Source organism: Jatropha curcas, chromosome 1 (assembly GCF_041381405.1).
Source record: "Jatropha curcas cultivar XTBG-Jc1 chromosome 1, XTBG_Jcur_1.0, whole genome shotgun sequence".
In the NCBI taxonomy this organism is placed as follows: domain Eukaryota; kingdom Viridiplantae; phylum Streptophyta; class Magnoliopsida; order Malpighiales; family Euphorbiaceae; genus Jatropha; species Jatropha curcas.
The window spans coordinates 3,565,028-3,582,848 of NC_143151.1; the positions used below are offsets into that span (position 1 = coordinate 3,565,028).

Here is a 17,821-nt window from a genome sequence, read left to right on the forward strand (position 1 = left end):
TTGCAACATGTATAGAAAATAGAAGAAGTATATATGACAAGTTTGCTCTTCTTGCAAGTTGGAAATATTATTGTCAAAACCCATTCCTAGCTTCTATTGAATGTCCTAAAGCACCCACTTCTTTCATATTAATTTGCACTTTTTTGAACAGGATTTACCTCCATAAATGCATACTCTGATTGTGGACGTTGAAGATCGTGATCTATTTCTTTGTTCATTTTCTCCACTTGATGTCTATTACTTGTGTAACTAATTCCAGTATTTCATCACTTTAAGATAATTTATATTTACACATCTTAATTAAATAATTAATTCATTAAAATCCTTTTGTTAATTATTTAAATTATTTTTTAAATTAATTTGAATATTATCTTTTTATCTCACAAAGTCACGATATTTAATTAATCCAAATTCAGATCAAATAATTAATGAATTTAAAAATAAATAAATTAAAATAATTAATCGATCGAATAAAATACAAAATGGTAAACAATATATATACCATGCAAAATGGAGGTTTTCCAATCCTATGCGGGCTCTATTGTTATTTGTTGCTTTTTATACTTACTATGTAATTAATATTGTATTTTTTTTATTTGTAGTTTTTAAAGTGCATTTTCTATTTTTCTAATATTATTTTCATCTAATCGGGTCTTAAATCATTCAACCGAGTTGAGTTTTTATCAAACCGATTCTTAAACTGTTTCCAAATGGTTTGATTCATTTACTGCCCAACTCATTATCATGTCCAGATACTAATAATGAATAGCTTGAACTTTGCAGACGCGTTTGCTGAGTTTCCTGTTTTCCTTACGCGACAACCAGTTAGCTAAACCCATTTGTTACTTAGAACCAATTGAAAATCCTTTAGTTGAAGGACCACAATACGACTGTGCTGCACCAACACCACCACCTTTGCGTTATTTGAGACCTACTCTCTCTTCGTCAACGACACATTTCACATAAAATACAACCAATACCAAGGTTATACAATTGATGGATGACCCTGAAACACCAGAAATCTCTAGCTCTGCTGCCAAAATTAGAGAAGAGACCTTGGAAACGGTGGAGATTGTTTAACAGATTTGATTCTATGTGTCAAATTACTTTGGCAAAGAAAGGGGTTGAAGCGAATAATGAATTTCTGGCTTGGTTGTAATTTATTAGGATACTCTGAGTTCGATGGATTCTTTTGGTTTGTTACAGAATTCTTTCTCATCTCAAGAAGGATTTCTGAATTGTATGTTAAGGTTATTCCAGGTTTTTTTTTTTTTTTTACTTAGCCCATGTTCAAGATAAGTTAGGTGTAAACGGAGAGCGTTATGATTTAGGGTTTAAATACTTAAATATATTAAATTTTTTCTGGATTTAAAATTCAATAAAATAATTTAATTATATAAAATGGCATGTGGTTATAAGTCTGTTTGATTTTGCAATTCAAATATCAAATTTTAATTATTGCATTTCCAACTATTCATTCAAACAATTTTTTTTTTTTTTTTTTTGAAAAATTAGGGAAAAGAAAAGAGAGAATAATTTTTTTATTAAATCATATTGCAATCAAATTCAATATAAAATATATATTTCTACTTTATCTAATAATTTAATAATAAGTATACTCAATAATTTAATTAATCATAAGACATATGATTGTCTGTTTCCACCATATCTGCGTAAGTTGTATAAAAAATGGAAACTGCATTTCAAATTCCAAGGAAAGACAATTAGGAATTGACCAAACGTTGTAGATAGAGGAATGACAGTTGGTGAGATCATAAGATTATTGGAGCTTATCATTAGAATTATGTTGGTCTTTTGATAACATTATTTTAAATATTTTCTAGCAAAAGCAACTTTAATATTATACAGATTGGGAATAATGTCTTGGAGCTTATGATTAAGGGCATACACTGAGTGTTCATCAACAAATAGATCTAATTGAAAATGTGCACAACAAATTAGGATGAGGCACAATACGTTATGTTCCATTAAGTAGACTCATCGAACATTGTCTGATTTTTATTATTATTATTATTACTCATAAACTGAGATAATATTATAGTCTACAAAGCAGAGATAGTCATCTGATTTTAATAATATTTATCAAATGAGCAATGATATTAGTAGAGAATAAGAAGTCTGGAAGCTTAGACCTCCTAATCCTTACATGTTTTATAGCACATGACAAGACAAACCAGAAGATTCTAAAAATTATTATTATATTACTACAACAAAATGAAAAAATAAATATTTGGTCTAACAAAGCAGGTTTTTCAACCGAGCAACACTTAAAGCTAAGGGAGAAACAAAACCCGATGGCTCAATTACAAAACCCTGAAAACTATGCACCATGCGATAAGTAGAAGATTTGAAAACTCTGATAAGGATCTTCCCAATTTGGTCAACGCAATATTTTTAAGCACTCATATAGCAATGCAAATCCAAGTCAACTTAAATGTTATTCAAGCTCTATTTCAGTTATAGTACTAATCGGTTGTGTCTGCTTTAGTGGAGTCAAGGAGACTTAAACAAGCTCATGCTCAATATTCAGATAGTGTCAAAGGCAACTCTACTGCAATGCCTATGCATGCCTTATGGCTATTTCCGCAACTAATTTTAGTTGATATTAGAGAAGTATTTCATTTTCCGGGACAAGTCGCATTTTATTATCAGGAATTTCCTCATTCGCTGTTTACTACAGCAATTGCTATGATTTTTTTTTTATTATTGGGATTTCTTTTTATTTAGACGCAGCTTTGATTGATCTTATGAGAAGGGTTACAAATTATTTACCGGATAGTATGGATCATCGAAGGCTAGATAACGTATATTGGGAAACTTTTGTTAATCTTTTTATGCAAAGTTGTATAAATATCAGAATATCCAAAAGGCAATTCTGTTAATGAAAGCTGAATGTAACAATTGCTATATATTTTCTTTCCTGTACCTTTTTTTTCAAATTTTGGTCACCAATGTCACATTTTGGTAATAACTAGGATAGAATAGAGTATAGCGTGCTTCAACTACTAGACCAATAGAGTGATTGTATAGTGTATATTTATAGAAACAACTATTTATACAGCAGATTCGATATCTAAAGAATATTCACATAATTACAGCATTACATAATTCGCTCCGTAATACACGCTCTAATAATTCCAAGTAAACTGCTTCAAATTCTAAAATACAATTTTTATTGAAGAAATTGATCAAAAGTCATTAAATTTTATTTCAAGGTGATCTGGTATGTTTTAATCACAAATTTCACACAGGTTTTTTTTTTTTTTTTCCTTCAACTTGATCACATGTACAATTTACTCAAAATTGAACTTTTGAATCGATCTTGACAGGAACTTTCAATCCAATTGGATCCATTTTTTACTGGAATAAAGGTGTTGACGATGTTATTAAGTGAAGATGGATAACTTATTTAAGTTGATAGAAAACCATCTTGTTATTATTTGTCTCTCACGCGCATTGACTAGCCAGAAAAAAGAAGGCCAAATTCAGTGATGAACCTTGGGAAAAATTATTGAGGAGCCAACTGGGGACCATGCTGTCGAATTAAGCAAAAAAAAGGAAAAAGGCAAAATTTTGAGGGTTATTTGCAAGAATTTTTTTTTTTTTTTTTTTTTTTTTTGAGAGGCCATGGCCCTTTTGTTCACCCCTGGTTAAATTGATCCTGGTTGAAAATTCTTGCTAAAATGAATCTAAAACTTCAATTTTAGGTAAAAAATTGCGCGAACGAACTCAAGAGGCAAATAAACTTCTAGTAGGTGTTTGGTATGGCTGTTTAGCTTCTAGCAGAGTTATAGACCTCCTCACAGCTACCATTCAAATCATCTTCAATTTGGAAACAATCATTTGAACTCTGACACATTACCATTTTGCTATACTAATATGACAGAAATCCATCAGGTGGAATATCACTACAGGAAGCATCTTCTACTGCCATCAACAGAGCTTTCCATAGTAAATGGAACTGAGATAAAGATACTAATTAATTGTAATGCAGAAAAATAATAGTTGCTTTTTCATATAGCATACAATTCTAACACAGTTTACATCAATCAACTAGTGCAAAACAATATGGAAGCTTAATTGAATAATCTTTAAGAAGATATATAATTCAATTGCAGCAATTAACACTTACTTGTAAGCACTAGCAACTCATCCTAGTAGGAGCATGGCAGAAGATGGAGAGATGCAGATTTCAGATTCTAACAGGAAAACTGGAGGCTGGATCACCTTCCCTTTCATCGCAGGTATAGCTCACTCACTTTCACTTTCACTTTCTCCCTTTCGAATATAAACCCAGAAAATAACTAATAGTTACTTTGGTTTCTGCATTAAAAACAGGAACATTGGCGGGATTGACAATAGCAATAGCCGGATCAATGTCGAACTTAGTTGTGTATTTGATCGAGAAATTTAATGTGAAGAGCATAGAGGCTACTCAAATCTTCAACATTGTCAATGGATGTAGTAGTCTCCTTCCAGTTATTGCAGGCATCATTGCAGATTCCTTTCTAGGCTGTTTTTCGGTTATCTGGGTTTCTTCTGTCTTTTCTTTAATAGTAATAGCTCTAATCTCCGAGTCTAAAATTCACCATTCATTACCAAATCATAGTTTCACCCATCTGTAAACTTGCAGGGCATATTTCTTCTAAGCCTGACGGCGATCCTGCATACCTTGAGGCCTCAACCCTGTGGAAACGGATCAAGCTCATGCACCACTCCAACAACTTTACAATTCGCTGTCTTGTACTCGGGTATCGCCCTAACTACAATAGGCCAAGGGGGGTCGCGATTTGCCATAGCAACAATGGGAGCGAACCAATTTGATAATGTCAAGGATCAAGGGTTTTTTATGAATTGGTTTGTGGTGATTTTGTATGCATCAGGAGTAACAGGTGCAACTGTTATTGTCTATATACAGGATAATGTAAGTTGGGGATTAGGGTTTGGCCTATCTGTTGGTGCTAACATGGTTGGCTTAGCATTTTTCCTTTGGGGAAATCGTTACTATTGCCATATTAAGCTGGAGGGGAGCCCATTTACGAGCTTATTTCGTGTTATTATTGCAGCTGTTCGAAAAAGGAAAGTTCAACTTTCATCTAGAATGGAAGATTACTACTTTGGACATAATCAGGCAATGGAAACTGAGGTTTCAGAACCAACTAAAAGCTTTAGGTACGTACATTACTATTCAATATCTGAAAATGGTTAAGCTCTCCATTGTCATTTAATTCTAAACTTGTTGTTTCTGTAACTTAAATGCAGGTTCCTGAACAAGGCAGCACAGAAGACTGAAGGCGACATTAAATTAAATGGCTCCACCTCCACTGCAAATCCATGGAGACTTTGTTCAGTGCAGCAAGTGGAGGACCTAAAATCTGTAATGAGGATTTTTCCAGTATTATCAAGTGGGATTTTCCTGAGCACCCCAATTGGAGTCTTGAATAGCTTAACAATCCTCCAAGCACTTTCTATGGACCGTCATATTGGATCAAGTTTCAAATTCCCAGCAGGATCAGTGATAGTCTTTGTATTAACCTCCGCTGCAATATCTCTTGCTTTGATTGACCGATTCGTCTATCCAGTATGGCAGAAACTGACTCATCGATCACCAACTCCCCTTCAACGAATTGGAGCAGGCCATGTGCTTAATGTGATAGGAATGGCAGTTGCAGCTCTAGTGGAGTCGAAAAGGCGAAAAGTAGCAGTAACCCATAACCTTAATGGGGTTGTTCCTATATCAGTTTTATGGCTAGTGCCACAATTAGCTGTCGTTGGGATTGGAGAAGCATTCCATTATCCAGGACAAGTAACGTTATATTACAGAGAATCTCCAAAGTCAGTAGGAAGCACAGCAACTGCTATGAGTGCTCTGAATATGGGAATTGCATACTATTTAAGCTCTGCAGTGGTTGATCTGGTTCAAAAGACTACATCTTGGTTACCAGATAATATAAACAATGGCAGGCTAGATTATGTTTATTGGATGTTGTTTGTGCTTGGCTCATTAAACTTTGCTTATTTTCTAATATGTGCCAAGTTTTACAAGTATCAGAATGTGGAATAATTACTTTTTTCTGTCATCTTTGTTGTACAATTCAGTCAAAACAGAATATGTCAGTTTCTTTTTTTTTTTTTTTTTTTTGGGTTCTTTGAATGCATAAAGCTTGTGGAATTTTTATAATAGGGATGAACTGTTATCAAAATTTTCTTATATAAAAATGACTTTTTCAACCGCTTGGGTTACGAATATGTATTCAGATAAGTGGAGTTGTTATTGATATATTTATATTGGAATTGACAAATCGTTTATAATTTTATATTTTGTTCCAAGCATTTCTTTTTCTGTTGTCATATTGTCTAAAAAAGAAGGAAAAGGGCTTTTTTTTTTTTTTTTTTTTGTTTTTTGAGAAGAAGCAAAGGGCTCATTAGCTTTTTATATCTGTGTCAAAAAATATATAGTCTTCTAGGTCACTCTATCAACAACTAAGCAAAAAATTAAAAAAGAAAATGACCCTTTTTCGGAAATATAATTAAATTTTCAATTATTTAATATATCCTCATTTAATATGACTTGTTATCAACAATCCCCTTTTTTTTTTTTTAAGGAAAAACTATTTTTCCATTTAGTTCTTTAACATTTAATATTAATATAGGAATATATCAATAAAAATATGGATAAAATTTATTGTTCAAAAGATATAATTTACTTTTTTAATATATATGAAAGTAGAAATAAGCATATCTTTGTAGGTAATAAAATATTAACCACTAATTATTACTTTCTTTCTCGAAAATATTCTTCTAAATCCCTTTTCTCAAGCCAGATTACATTTTATGTGTGGACTTCAAGGTTCAAATGTAAAAAGATTTAGGCAATTGATTTTTTTTCTTTCTTTGAACACATAAGGTAATTTTGATAAAATGTCAAGCCAGAAAATTAAATTTTAAATATTCAACCTCGTCAAGATATAAAAATTAAATTTGTAAATTTTAATTATTTTTTCTTTTCTAAATGTTCAATGCATTAAATATACATATAAAACAGTATTAATTAAGTACAAATTTTAACCCATGTTTGATTTGATGTAATCAATCATGTAATGGAATGGAGATTACATTATATAATTGATTACATTATTTGGTTAAACTTATTTTAGACAATGTAATGTAATTGATATTTCATATGTAATCTTCATCACTTAAATTAATTTAATATTTATTATATCAAAAAATACATGTATTATCCATTACATCAAACAAATGTAATACTAATACCAATTACACCAAACTATCCCAATAAAAACTTTACCATTAAAGGCTATTTAACACAACCACCTCACCACCACAACCACCATCATTGTTCCACCATTACCACCACCTCAACTACTGTATCACCACCACAACCTCAACCATTGTATCACGACCACCACTACCTTAGCCATCACTACCACCACCGCTTGATCACACTACCACCACTGCTTGATCACACCACCACTATTGCTCCACCACCCTTATCACCACCCCAATCACCATCAATAATCCATTACCACCACCACTGCTCCACCACCCTTATCACCACCCCAATCACCACCAATAATCCATCACCACCACCACCTCCACCACCCCAATCACTACCAATAATCCATCACCACCGCTGCACCACCACCGTTAATCCACCACCACCACCTCAAACACCATACTAATCCACCACCACCACCAACATCTCAACCACTCTGCCACCTATGTATTTAGATCTTACATTTCATGTATGCATTTGAATATGTAAAAATAGTAAGTGGTAAAATCACTGCTAATAAATTCAATCCTAATAATCGGCTCATTTAATAATATTCAACCTATTCACAATGAGACATTTTTCTCATTTATGAAATTTGTAATTACAACAATTTTGGTTTTAGTTTTATGATTTACGAAAATTTAATGATCGTATTATGTTTGCTAAAATGCCATAAGTTTAAAATGGTTTAAAACTCATTTGAATTTAATTAAAATAATCAAGTTTGATTTACTCTCTTTTTTAACGTACCAATAATAAGTTGAAAATTAAAACAATGAATTTTTTAATTGAATATTGGTACTGAGCTAATTACAAACAAAGTAGCACCAAAATAAAAAGATATGTACAAGGGTATAAAACTTATTATTCAAATAATATTGATTATTGTTTCTAAATCCGCATGAAAATTGAAATAAATTCCAATTGTTTTAAAAAATAGACAGGCTATGCTTAGACGTGAGCAATTATTTGAAACTCAGTTATTTATCAAACTTATTGTTTGAAAAAAATTATTGTAAATGAAATAAATTATTTATCAAACTTGTAGTAATTCACATCTTGCTGACGTTAGTTTCATATAAAAAATTTACTTATACAGAATAAATGATTCCACAAATAAATGATAAGTTATTATGTCAAACCAAATTCTATAATTTATTGTTTTCATATAAATAAAATAGAGTACGAACTCAAGGATTTTAAATTTATATATATATATATATATATATATATATATATCTTTGATACTGTTGTTATTTATTATTTTCATTTGTCAAATATGAAAAAATTATTTGAGGTGATGGTGGTGGTGGAGTGGCGTTTGGGGTGGTAGTGGTGGTGGAATGGTGGTGGTTGTAGTGGTGGTGGTGGTGGTGGGTGGTGAAGGAGTGGGACGATATGTTTGGTGGTGGTAGTGTTTTAATTACATTACATTACATATTTACAAACAAACATAAAAATGGAATAGTGACTACATTTCATAAATTTTCTCAATTACATTACCAAACATTATAATGGAATCTTAATTACATTACACTCCATTACATTTTTCATTGCATTACGTCTTTAATTACATTGCTTACGTCTTTAATTACATTGCATTGCATTACATCCAATTAAACATAGCCTTATAATATTCCCTATTCTACATTCCTTATAAATAATAAGTTCACAATTAGGTAGGCATAGCCAGTTCATTGAACCGCCGGTTCTAGTTTACGGAACCGATGATTCAAAATTTTTAAAATGTTGAACCTAAATCGGCCCTTGAACTGCTGGTTCCGGCCAATTCCGGCGGGATTCCAATGAACCGACGGTTTCGATCATGATTTCCGGCGATATATGTTTTTTTTTAAAAAAAAAAAATCGGTTTAATGTTACATCTCTCTTTCGAAAACATTAATATGAGTTTAAAAAATATTGATAAATTTTATTTTAAATAAATTTTTGAATGCTCATACTCATATAAGAATAAAATTAATTAATTTTACTAAATAATTAAATAAGTTATCACTTTATTTTATTTAAATGTTATTAATAACATAAATTATAAGAAAATTTTGAAAAATGCTTCAAAATAATGTAATTTTAAACTTAGTAACCAATTAAAAAGGGTAAAAAAAAAAAGTTAAAAACAATATAAGTTTAGACTAAATATTTCTCTCTTTTTTTACCATTTTACTTTTTAATTTTTAACTTTTAAAGTAAAGTATATTTAAAAAAAAAATTAAGTAAAGTATATCATGATAAAATATTATTAAGACTTTTAGAAATATATAAAATATGTTAAGTGATTATTATTTTAAAAATAAAATAGAAAATTTCTGGTTCGAACCGGACCGAAACCGCTGGTTCAAGGCCGGTTCAGATTTAGATTTTAACATTCACATGAACTTTAATCGGCCCTTAAACCACCAGTTCCGGTTCAAAACTTTAAACCGATAATTTCAATCCAATTTCAGTTCATCTACAGTACGGTTCGATTTTGGTTCAAAATGAACCGAGGGCCATGCCTACAATTAGGTGTAAATTTGATCATCTAATTTTTAATATTTGATTTTGATATTTAATGTTTCTTGCCGTGGCTTTTTAATTTTTAAATTTGAAGTTTTATGCAAACAAGTTGCATTTTGCAAAAATGAATTCTGACAAATGAGCTTTTTACCAATATGCAGTGTTTTTAAAATACTCGTAATTAAACCTGTCTGCTGACTGGTTCAATGGACCAACCAACAATCAGCATTGAATTTTTTATCAAAACAATTATGTGTATACATATAGTATTGTATCTTAAATTGAAAATATGATAGATCACAGCCAATTCCCAGTTTGACTGTTCTAGCCGGGCAGTTTGGTCCAGTTTTCAAATCACTACGGTTTCGGCAACACTTCCACAAAGACACATCAGTCTACCGGATGTCAAACAGAAGTACATTTGTGTGAAAAATGTCAAGTTGGTTTCTCATTAATGGCACAACAAAAAGAATAAAAGAACTACCTCTCTAAGATAGAGGTAACAGTGGGAAAGCAGCATCTTGCTGCAAATTTTTTTTTTTTTTTTTTTTTTTTTTTTTTTTTTTGTTAAGTGTTTAAATTTCGGTCAATCAGGTTGTCAATGAGAAAAGAATGATTAGCTGAAATGTATTCTCAACTGCCACAGGAACGAGGGCTATTCTTGTTGGCAAATATTGAATGTTTCAAGTGTCAAATAACCCTTTGCTCCTTTACCTCGAACCTAGTCTCTTCAGTCGGAAGCGGAAGATGGGATGTTGGTGTTGGTATATTTTGTACAGTCGTACGGTCCTATCCCTTGGTTGTTTTTCCGCCTTACCTGAAAAAATACTTCAAATTATATACCAAGAAAAAGAATATGGGAAATATATCTGTTCTTTCATAAAATTTGCAGGACAATTGGTAACCAAGAATTTGCCTTTTTCAACTATTCCTTCCCAAAACAACCTTATTAATGCTAAAAGATGACAAACATGAGCAAGAGAGAGATAACCCAGAAATTAATGCCTTTTATTGTTGAAGGAAAAAAATGTGTATGGGGTGTGTTTGGCATTGATAGTCATGCTAATGTCAAGAAGAAACGTTTTGCTAAAAAAGTTGATTAGAGAATATTGAAGTTTGTTTTTAATGCGAATTTTCACATGTAATAATCATAAAATCTTAAAAAAGAAGCTATACAGCATTCTAAGGAGGTGATTTTCGAAATTTCTTTTTTGAAGGATTGGAAAATAGTTTCAATAATAATGCCAAACAGGCTCACAATGTCAATAATTGATGCCTGTCATGATTATTTTCAAGAACTGCTTTAACAAAATCAAGAGAAGATTCTATGCAAACATATCAACAACTAACCTGATGTTTTCCAAAACAAAATTAGACTGTTTCAAAAAGAATCTACAAGCACAGGACAGCAAAATGAAAAGGCAAAAGAGTAGATACAGGATTTCCAAGTTGTTTTGAACTGTCATGTTAAAGCAAACAAAGTATCTTTAAGTTTTTTGGGTAGAAGACAGGTTATAATACTTGTATTACTATTTCAATGTATGTAAACGGCATAAAATATTAAGATAATTAGCAGGCACAGGCTTATAAAAATAATTATCTAGGATATAGGATTTTGTACCGGGGACCAAGGACCAGGTTCAGGTAGAGACTTGTCCGGTGGTGAATTTTGTACAGCGCCACTTTTCTTGGCTAGAATCTCCTGCAGAAAACTTTGCATTAGGTCATAATATTTTTTCCTTGTAAAATTAGTCCACAAGGAATGAGTTAAGTACCTCTCCAGCAGCTTCAAAAGCTGCTAACCATTCATCTGAAAAAGGAACAGCGTTTGGTGGAGGCCTTGCTACAAGTGCATCTTGCTTGTCCTCATCCACAGATTCCTTGCTGCAATAACGTATGAACAAATGATTTAAAATGCATGTTGTACGAATTCTGAAAAATCTATACTGCGCCTAAAGAGAAGGTTAAAGAGTTGGCAAGAGGAAACATGGATCGTACATATGCACCAATAAGACTTGGGTTATGGAACTTACTGTGAGACAGTTGCATCCTCAACTACTTCAGAGGACACAGCACTGGCTAACCCATCTTGAAGTTCACTGTTATTACCACCATTGCTTTGGTGAATGTTAACCTCAGATTCCGCTGGAAAAATATCATTCTCTAACAAATTGACTTCTATGGCCTGCTGGATACTCCGATTTAATGTCTCATTTGCTTTTTCATTCAAAACGCAGAAAGGCTTAGAGTTAAAAGTATTTGCAGTCAATGGCATCTTATCTCCATTTGTCTCGGAGGATGAACCAGAATTAAAAGGTCGAGCTTGATTGTCAAGATCGTAATCATTTCTGATCTCACAATCCATACTGCATTCAATATTTTCATCTGATGGCTCCATTGATGGGTGCTCAGCATTTTTATCCACATTATAACCAACATTACACATTTGAGGTAGTAATAGAGTGCATTCACTGGGTAAATCATTGCCTTGTTCTAAACTGGCGCCTGAAACATTCTCAAGAATTTCTTTCTCCAGAGATTCAATAGAAGCATTCATCAGCAACAAATTATCATCTGAACACAACCCATGATTTTCAGGACCAACTTCTTGATCAAGATTTTGAAGCTCGGGATGTTCTTTAGGCTGTCTACTGATATCATCAACCCCTAAGGAATATTTATCTGCCCCTGAGACACTAACATTACTGTTGCAGCTATCAGTTAACAGACAATGATGTAAGGACTGTACTTCTGAATCTTCCCCAAGTGTTTCCTTGATCATGTTATCAACCCCAGCAAGTTCATTTTCCATGATTTCACATTGGTCTGTACTTTGAGGAACTTGAGATCCACTTTCAAAGGATTTGCTCTCATAAAAAACATCTCGACTCTGATTCACCAGTTCAGCTTCCCGAAAAAAGGAATTTATCAGCTTAGCTTGTTCTATAGGCTGTTCTTTCATCTCATGCATATCACTAGAGCAATCCATGTGCTGTATGGAAATGCCCCTTTCACTGTAACAAGCATCATTCCCTGTCTTTAAACAAGAAAACTCAGTGAAATTTGTTGCTGAAGAATCAGAATTATCGTCCATTGCATCTTCATGCTCAATTATATCATTCATCCCAGAAGCAACCTTACCTTGCATGACAGAGCTAATTTGGGATGTTACATGGGGATTTTCAAGTTCACTCCCACTATGATCTCCTATATTTGGACAACAATCATTCACGGTGATACTGCCAGCGATGACTGCAACAATCATATGGCTTTTGCCCATCCCTTCCGATGCCAAAGCATTAGACTCATAAATAGCTGTTGAAGCATTTTCGACCATTGACTTACTATCTGTAGAAGCTATTAAAGCATTTTCCGCAACTGGGTTACCATCTGCAGAATCTATTAAATCATTGTCAACATGTAGGCACTCCATCTCTCCAGTCTTGCTTTCTCCAGCTTTATCAAGACCAGGGTCTTCATTAACAGGTAATGTTGAACAAAGAAAGTTAGAGCTTCCTAATTCACCTCCACTAGCATCAGTTCCTATTGATTCAACAGAACTGAAATTCTGAAGGACATCTTTCTCTTGGGACTCTTCATAGCATTTTTCATTCAAAAAGAAGCCATTAAAAAGTGGTGTGTAATTTTCCTGAGAAGTTTTTTCTTTTAATGGACAGGAATTTGGAAGCTCAGCTTGTTCTGCAGATTTTGCACTTGGGTCATCAATAGTCATGAAGTTTGAACCATCCACTTTTGAAGTGCTCATTAAATTCTTGCTACATTCAACCAACATTTGTGCATCTCCAGCATGCAATCCCCTACTTTCATAATCAATTCCAGTAATGCCATCTTTTCTAGGCTTTAAAACCGTACAGTATGATAGACAACATGAAGTAGAATCACACTCTAGAACTTTCGGTCCAGCATCTGCATTTGGCTTATTGTATTTATTAAGATCTTCCAAAGATATTCTGTCCTCAAACAAAGTACTACTCATCCCCTGGCTCTGTGCATTAGAGATTAAATCAACTTCACAAGTGTCAGGCTTCCTCCGCTTGCATGTCTCAGGCTTGGCTTCATGCATGCCACTTAGCTGATCTTCATGCACTTTTGAAGCTGCCTTGTCGCAGTTATTTTTCACATCTTTATGCCGCGACTCTGTACAGACATTTTGATTCTCCGTAGATGCATCGTGCTGTGTTTCCACAAGTTGGTTCACAATCTTATTGTTTGCCTTACAAGGATCTTCATCTTCCACTGGGAGGCAAAGAGGGGGCATGGACTGCAGATAGTCTAAGGAAGCACCACTAGAATCTGTACTACTGATGCTAACATCAACAATGCTACTGTCAGAATCTTTTTCTAATTGTTCACATGGATCACACTCTAAGGAGAACTCATTATTGTTGCTCTGCTGTGCAATATGATCCATGCAAGAGATCCTTTTGATTTTACATGGTTCTGCTTGACGTAGAGATTGTGGATCAACATCATTATGATAGTTTTGCATCTGCTGCTGATGATTCATAATATAATTACTCTCAGAGTTATGTTTTTCCTGCAATGCCACCTCCTTCATATTATTCAACCCCAAGTTGGTTTTGATCTTTCCACATGATGCAGCATCAACAGTAGATGCTACAGAGTGTGATTTACTTGGGCATGCAGATGTATTCCCAGACGGTCGTGAGGGCCTTTGATGAATAGGATTTAAGGCACTAGCTTTGCTAAAATTAGGAATATTAGACTCGGGAAGATTGCAGGACTGACTACTTCTCTGCAACAGGCTATACGAACCAGAAGGTTTTGACTGCAAAGCAATTTCACAAATGAGAAAAGGGGATGAGAAATGGCTTGGCATCTGATCAAACATTTTGAAACACTAAAAATCATTTCTGTTTGATATGTTTAACTAGTAAGTTTTATTTTCATTTTAATTATATAATTATCTGATATTCTCTAAATCAGCTTACCTGACCAAAGAATCCTAGTGATGGTGATGGCATTCGCAAGCCAGTTGGCTTTGTTGTTTGAGGTTGTATATGTTGCATGTTTCCACCATTACTAGAAGCATTTTGAGAGAACGAAACTGCAATTTTGCTGGTATTGCTATCATTGGCAGTCGAAGGATGAGCAGCAGCTGGAACTACTTCTGAGCTATTATTTGCCTGCCTAACCTGGGGAAGTTGCAGATTGGATGATGAATGTGTTTCAGGCACTGAGCTGACCTTCACCTTTAGAAGTATACAGCAAAGGAAAGACACGTGTGTTAGATATTAAGGAAGCGATTGTATTACAAAATTTGCAGCCTGGTTTATCAGACAAAACTTGATGGGTTGATTCACAGTGACTGTAACTTGTAGAGCTTTAGGTTCTAACCACATTTCTTCTTGCTTGCTGAGCAGTAGATTTTACATTTGGTTTTCCAGCAGGAACAGATTTTGCATTATTTCGAGCAGTCTTTGTATTGGTTGAAGTGCTTTTTAATCCAACATTTTTCTGAGAATTGACTGCAGAATATATCAAATACACATTATCAATTTCATCTGATGACAAGTGAAAGCCTAGCCTGACAGAGAAGAATCATACATTGGAAACTTAATTGTTCTGTGAAATATAATACAGATGAGAAATTAAATCAAGCAGTTGCATTAAAAACATATATTCCAAAACCTTTAAAAAATGAATACGCACAGACATGAACAAAAATCACCTGGCTTAGAATTATAATTGCTTTTTGAGTGGCTTGCACTAGTTGTGGAACTTCTAGAAGTTGAAGAAAGAGCTGAAGGATCTGACTTTGTAGCCAATAGTTTAGAAACTCTTGAGTCTTTAGTTGCCACTTTTGTTGTGTTTATGTTTGGAGGTCTTTTCAGAGTTCAAGGAAGTTAAGGTCAACTTTACATTGAAACAAATGGACTAAGAAAAAACAGAGAAGCACAAAGAAACTCATGGATCATAAACTTAGAGGGATTTTGGAGACCATCAAACATACAACTCCATACAAAAATGGTATAAAAAGGATATGAAGATGAAGCCACTGGTCGTGGGCAACCACTGCGCTTAGCGGCACTTCTATTAATATCTTGAGCTTGAAGAACCTTTCTTTTGGTCTGAGGAGCATTGTTCAAACATCATGGTTCATTACTTTCAATATTTTCAATTAAAAAAAAGAAAGAAAAAGAATGAAAGAAAGCAAGAAAAAAGAATTAAAATTAAAATACAGCTTAAGCAATAAACAAAGTGGTTAAACAAGAACGGGATAAAGGGGGGAAAACATGTATTCAAATTCGAAAAACACTAACCGCAGAAAAAGCTGGGCCTCGTTTATCTCTAGTTGACGAACCAAGCTTTGGTGACAAGGTACCAGCAATCTTTCTACCTTCATTTAGAGTACTTGAAGGAAGCTCCTTGAATAAATTATCCTCAAGTGCTTGCAAATCAGACGAGTCACTGACGCTATCCAATTCACCAGACATTGATTCTCTACCTTCATGTATAACTGACAAAGTCTCCCCATTAGACTTGCCCAAATTCCCACTAAGCATTGACAACTCTAAGGGATCCAAAACACCTAGCCAAAGAGAATTGCCCCCCATAAGCATTGATCAAACAAGAAAAGTAAATATAATAGCAGTATATATATATATATATATATATATATATATATATAACAAAGCAAAACCTTCTTCAGTAAAGAAAGCTCTATCCCATGCTAAGCTTTTACGCAGATTGTAACCTCCGCCCTTCTTTTTCCTCTTCATTTTCTGTGGCTCAATACTGAGTTTAGGCACTTCTGATTTATCAGAACTGACATTTTCCTTGTTCACATTATTATTATTATATGTACTATCTTCACACGATGAAGAGCTTGGTTCTGCAACATAATAAGCAGATTAATTACTGCCTATTTCTACTTTCATTAATCATTACAAATTTTAGAAACCTATCTACGAAACCATTTAAACCCCTCATTGTTAACACAGAATGAAGCATATAAATCAAACCATCCATTTAAATTGAAATCCCTAACCGAGTGGAGAAGGAAGACGAGGAGAGCGGGTAGATCTGGGGATTCGAAGAAGAGGAGAGCAGGAGAAATAGGAGTTGCCGTTAGAGAAAGAAACATCGTCGTTTGCCATAGATAGCAATGAATCGTCTTCCCCTGACATCTCAACGAGGGATAGATCAGATTCCATTTGTGTTTCTGCGACAAGAACAATCAGTAAGTTTTCTCTAGAAAGATCTATCAAGTGGAGTAGGAGAGCAGTAGAACGTAATAAAATGGAGTGTATCAGATTTGAGAATGAAATTTTTTGAATTTGTATTGACAAGCGGGAACTGTATTTCAATGGCGAGGAGGAGAATAAAATAAGCTATGAAGATAACGTAAAATTGACGATCACGTGTTGGGTTGGGGACTTGGGGGTTTGGTTTTGCTAAATTACAAAGAAGCCCATTTCCTCTTTTTCTTTTTTTAATTACTAATTAAGATAGACCACCTGGGATTTGATAAAAAAAAAAGTGTTTAACTTTTTAAATTTTGTTTACAGTTATAAATTCACTTTATAATAATACTTTTCGATATTAAAAATGACTCGATTTTGTGATGTTAAAAATGAAAATTTCCAAATAGGTTTTCTGAAGTTGCAAAAAAAAAAAAAAAAAAAAAATTTCATTTTCTTGTGACATGATAAACAGATTTGATATTGTGAAATTCAAATTTATAATCATGCCATTCATTTGTTCCTATCAATTTCTTGATCTCAGTTTATCCTCATAACAAGTTAACAACAAGAACCTGTATAGTAAAATCAAGTGGAGAAGATCATAACCTGCTAATGCTTTTACTATGATAAATTTCAAGTCCCCAAGCAAAATTTCTTGATAGACAACTTATTCTTACAAGCCAGCTGCTCCTATACAATACAGTAACTTAAAAGAAGATACAGAATACTAACATTTACGATGTACAGAACTCTTATGTAC

General features: G+C 33.4%; 2 protein-coding genes across 4 annotated transcripts; one reads left to right on the forward strand and one right to left on the reverse strand.

Annotated features, from left to right (window-relative positions):
* The first annotated feature begins 3,749 nt into the window (after positions 1-3,749).
* Positions 3,750-6,153, forward strand: LOC105628159 (protein NRT1/ PTR FAMILY 2.7). 3 transcript variants are annotated; one of them, XM_020677025.3, is made up of 5 exons: positions 3,750-4,265; positions 4,360-4,577; positions 4,655-4,913; positions 5,088-5,193; positions 5,284-6,153. In XM_020677025.3, exons 1-5 carry the CDS (start codon positions 4,187-4,189, stop codon positions 6,083-6,085), a joined length of 1,464 nt encoding a protein of 487 aa, XP_020532684.1. In that variant the 5' UTR covers positions 3,750-4,186; the 3' UTR covers positions 6,086-6,153. The 3 variants fall into 3 exon arrangements, with proteins under 3 accessions (XP_020532684.1, XP_012064906.1, XP_089578222.1); XM_012209516.4 differs by having other exon boundaries at positions 3,753-4,265; positions 4,655-5,193; XM_089722096.1 differs by having other exon boundaries at positions 3,755-4,265; positions 4,360-4,509; positions 4,655-5,193.
* Positions 6,154-10,010: 3,857 nt separating this feature from the next.
* On the reverse strand, positions 10,011-17,231 carry LOC105628158 (uncharacterized). The gene is made up of 11 exons (XM_089725498.1): positions 16,866-17,231; positions 16,518-16,709; positions 16,138-16,406; positions 15,861-15,945; positions 15,546-15,698; positions 15,212-15,342; positions 14,806-15,066; positions 11,866-14,642; positions 11,608-11,716; positions 11,454-11,534; positions 10,011-10,649 (listed from the first exon to the last, which is right to left on the reverse strand). Exons 1-11 carry the CDS (start codon positions 17,029-17,031, stop codon positions 10,563-10,565), a joined length of 4,311 nt encoding a protein of 1,436 aa, XP_089581624.1. The 5' UTR covers positions 17,032-17,231; the 3' UTR covers positions 10,011-10,562.
* Positions 17,232-17,821: the final 590 nt, after the last annotated feature.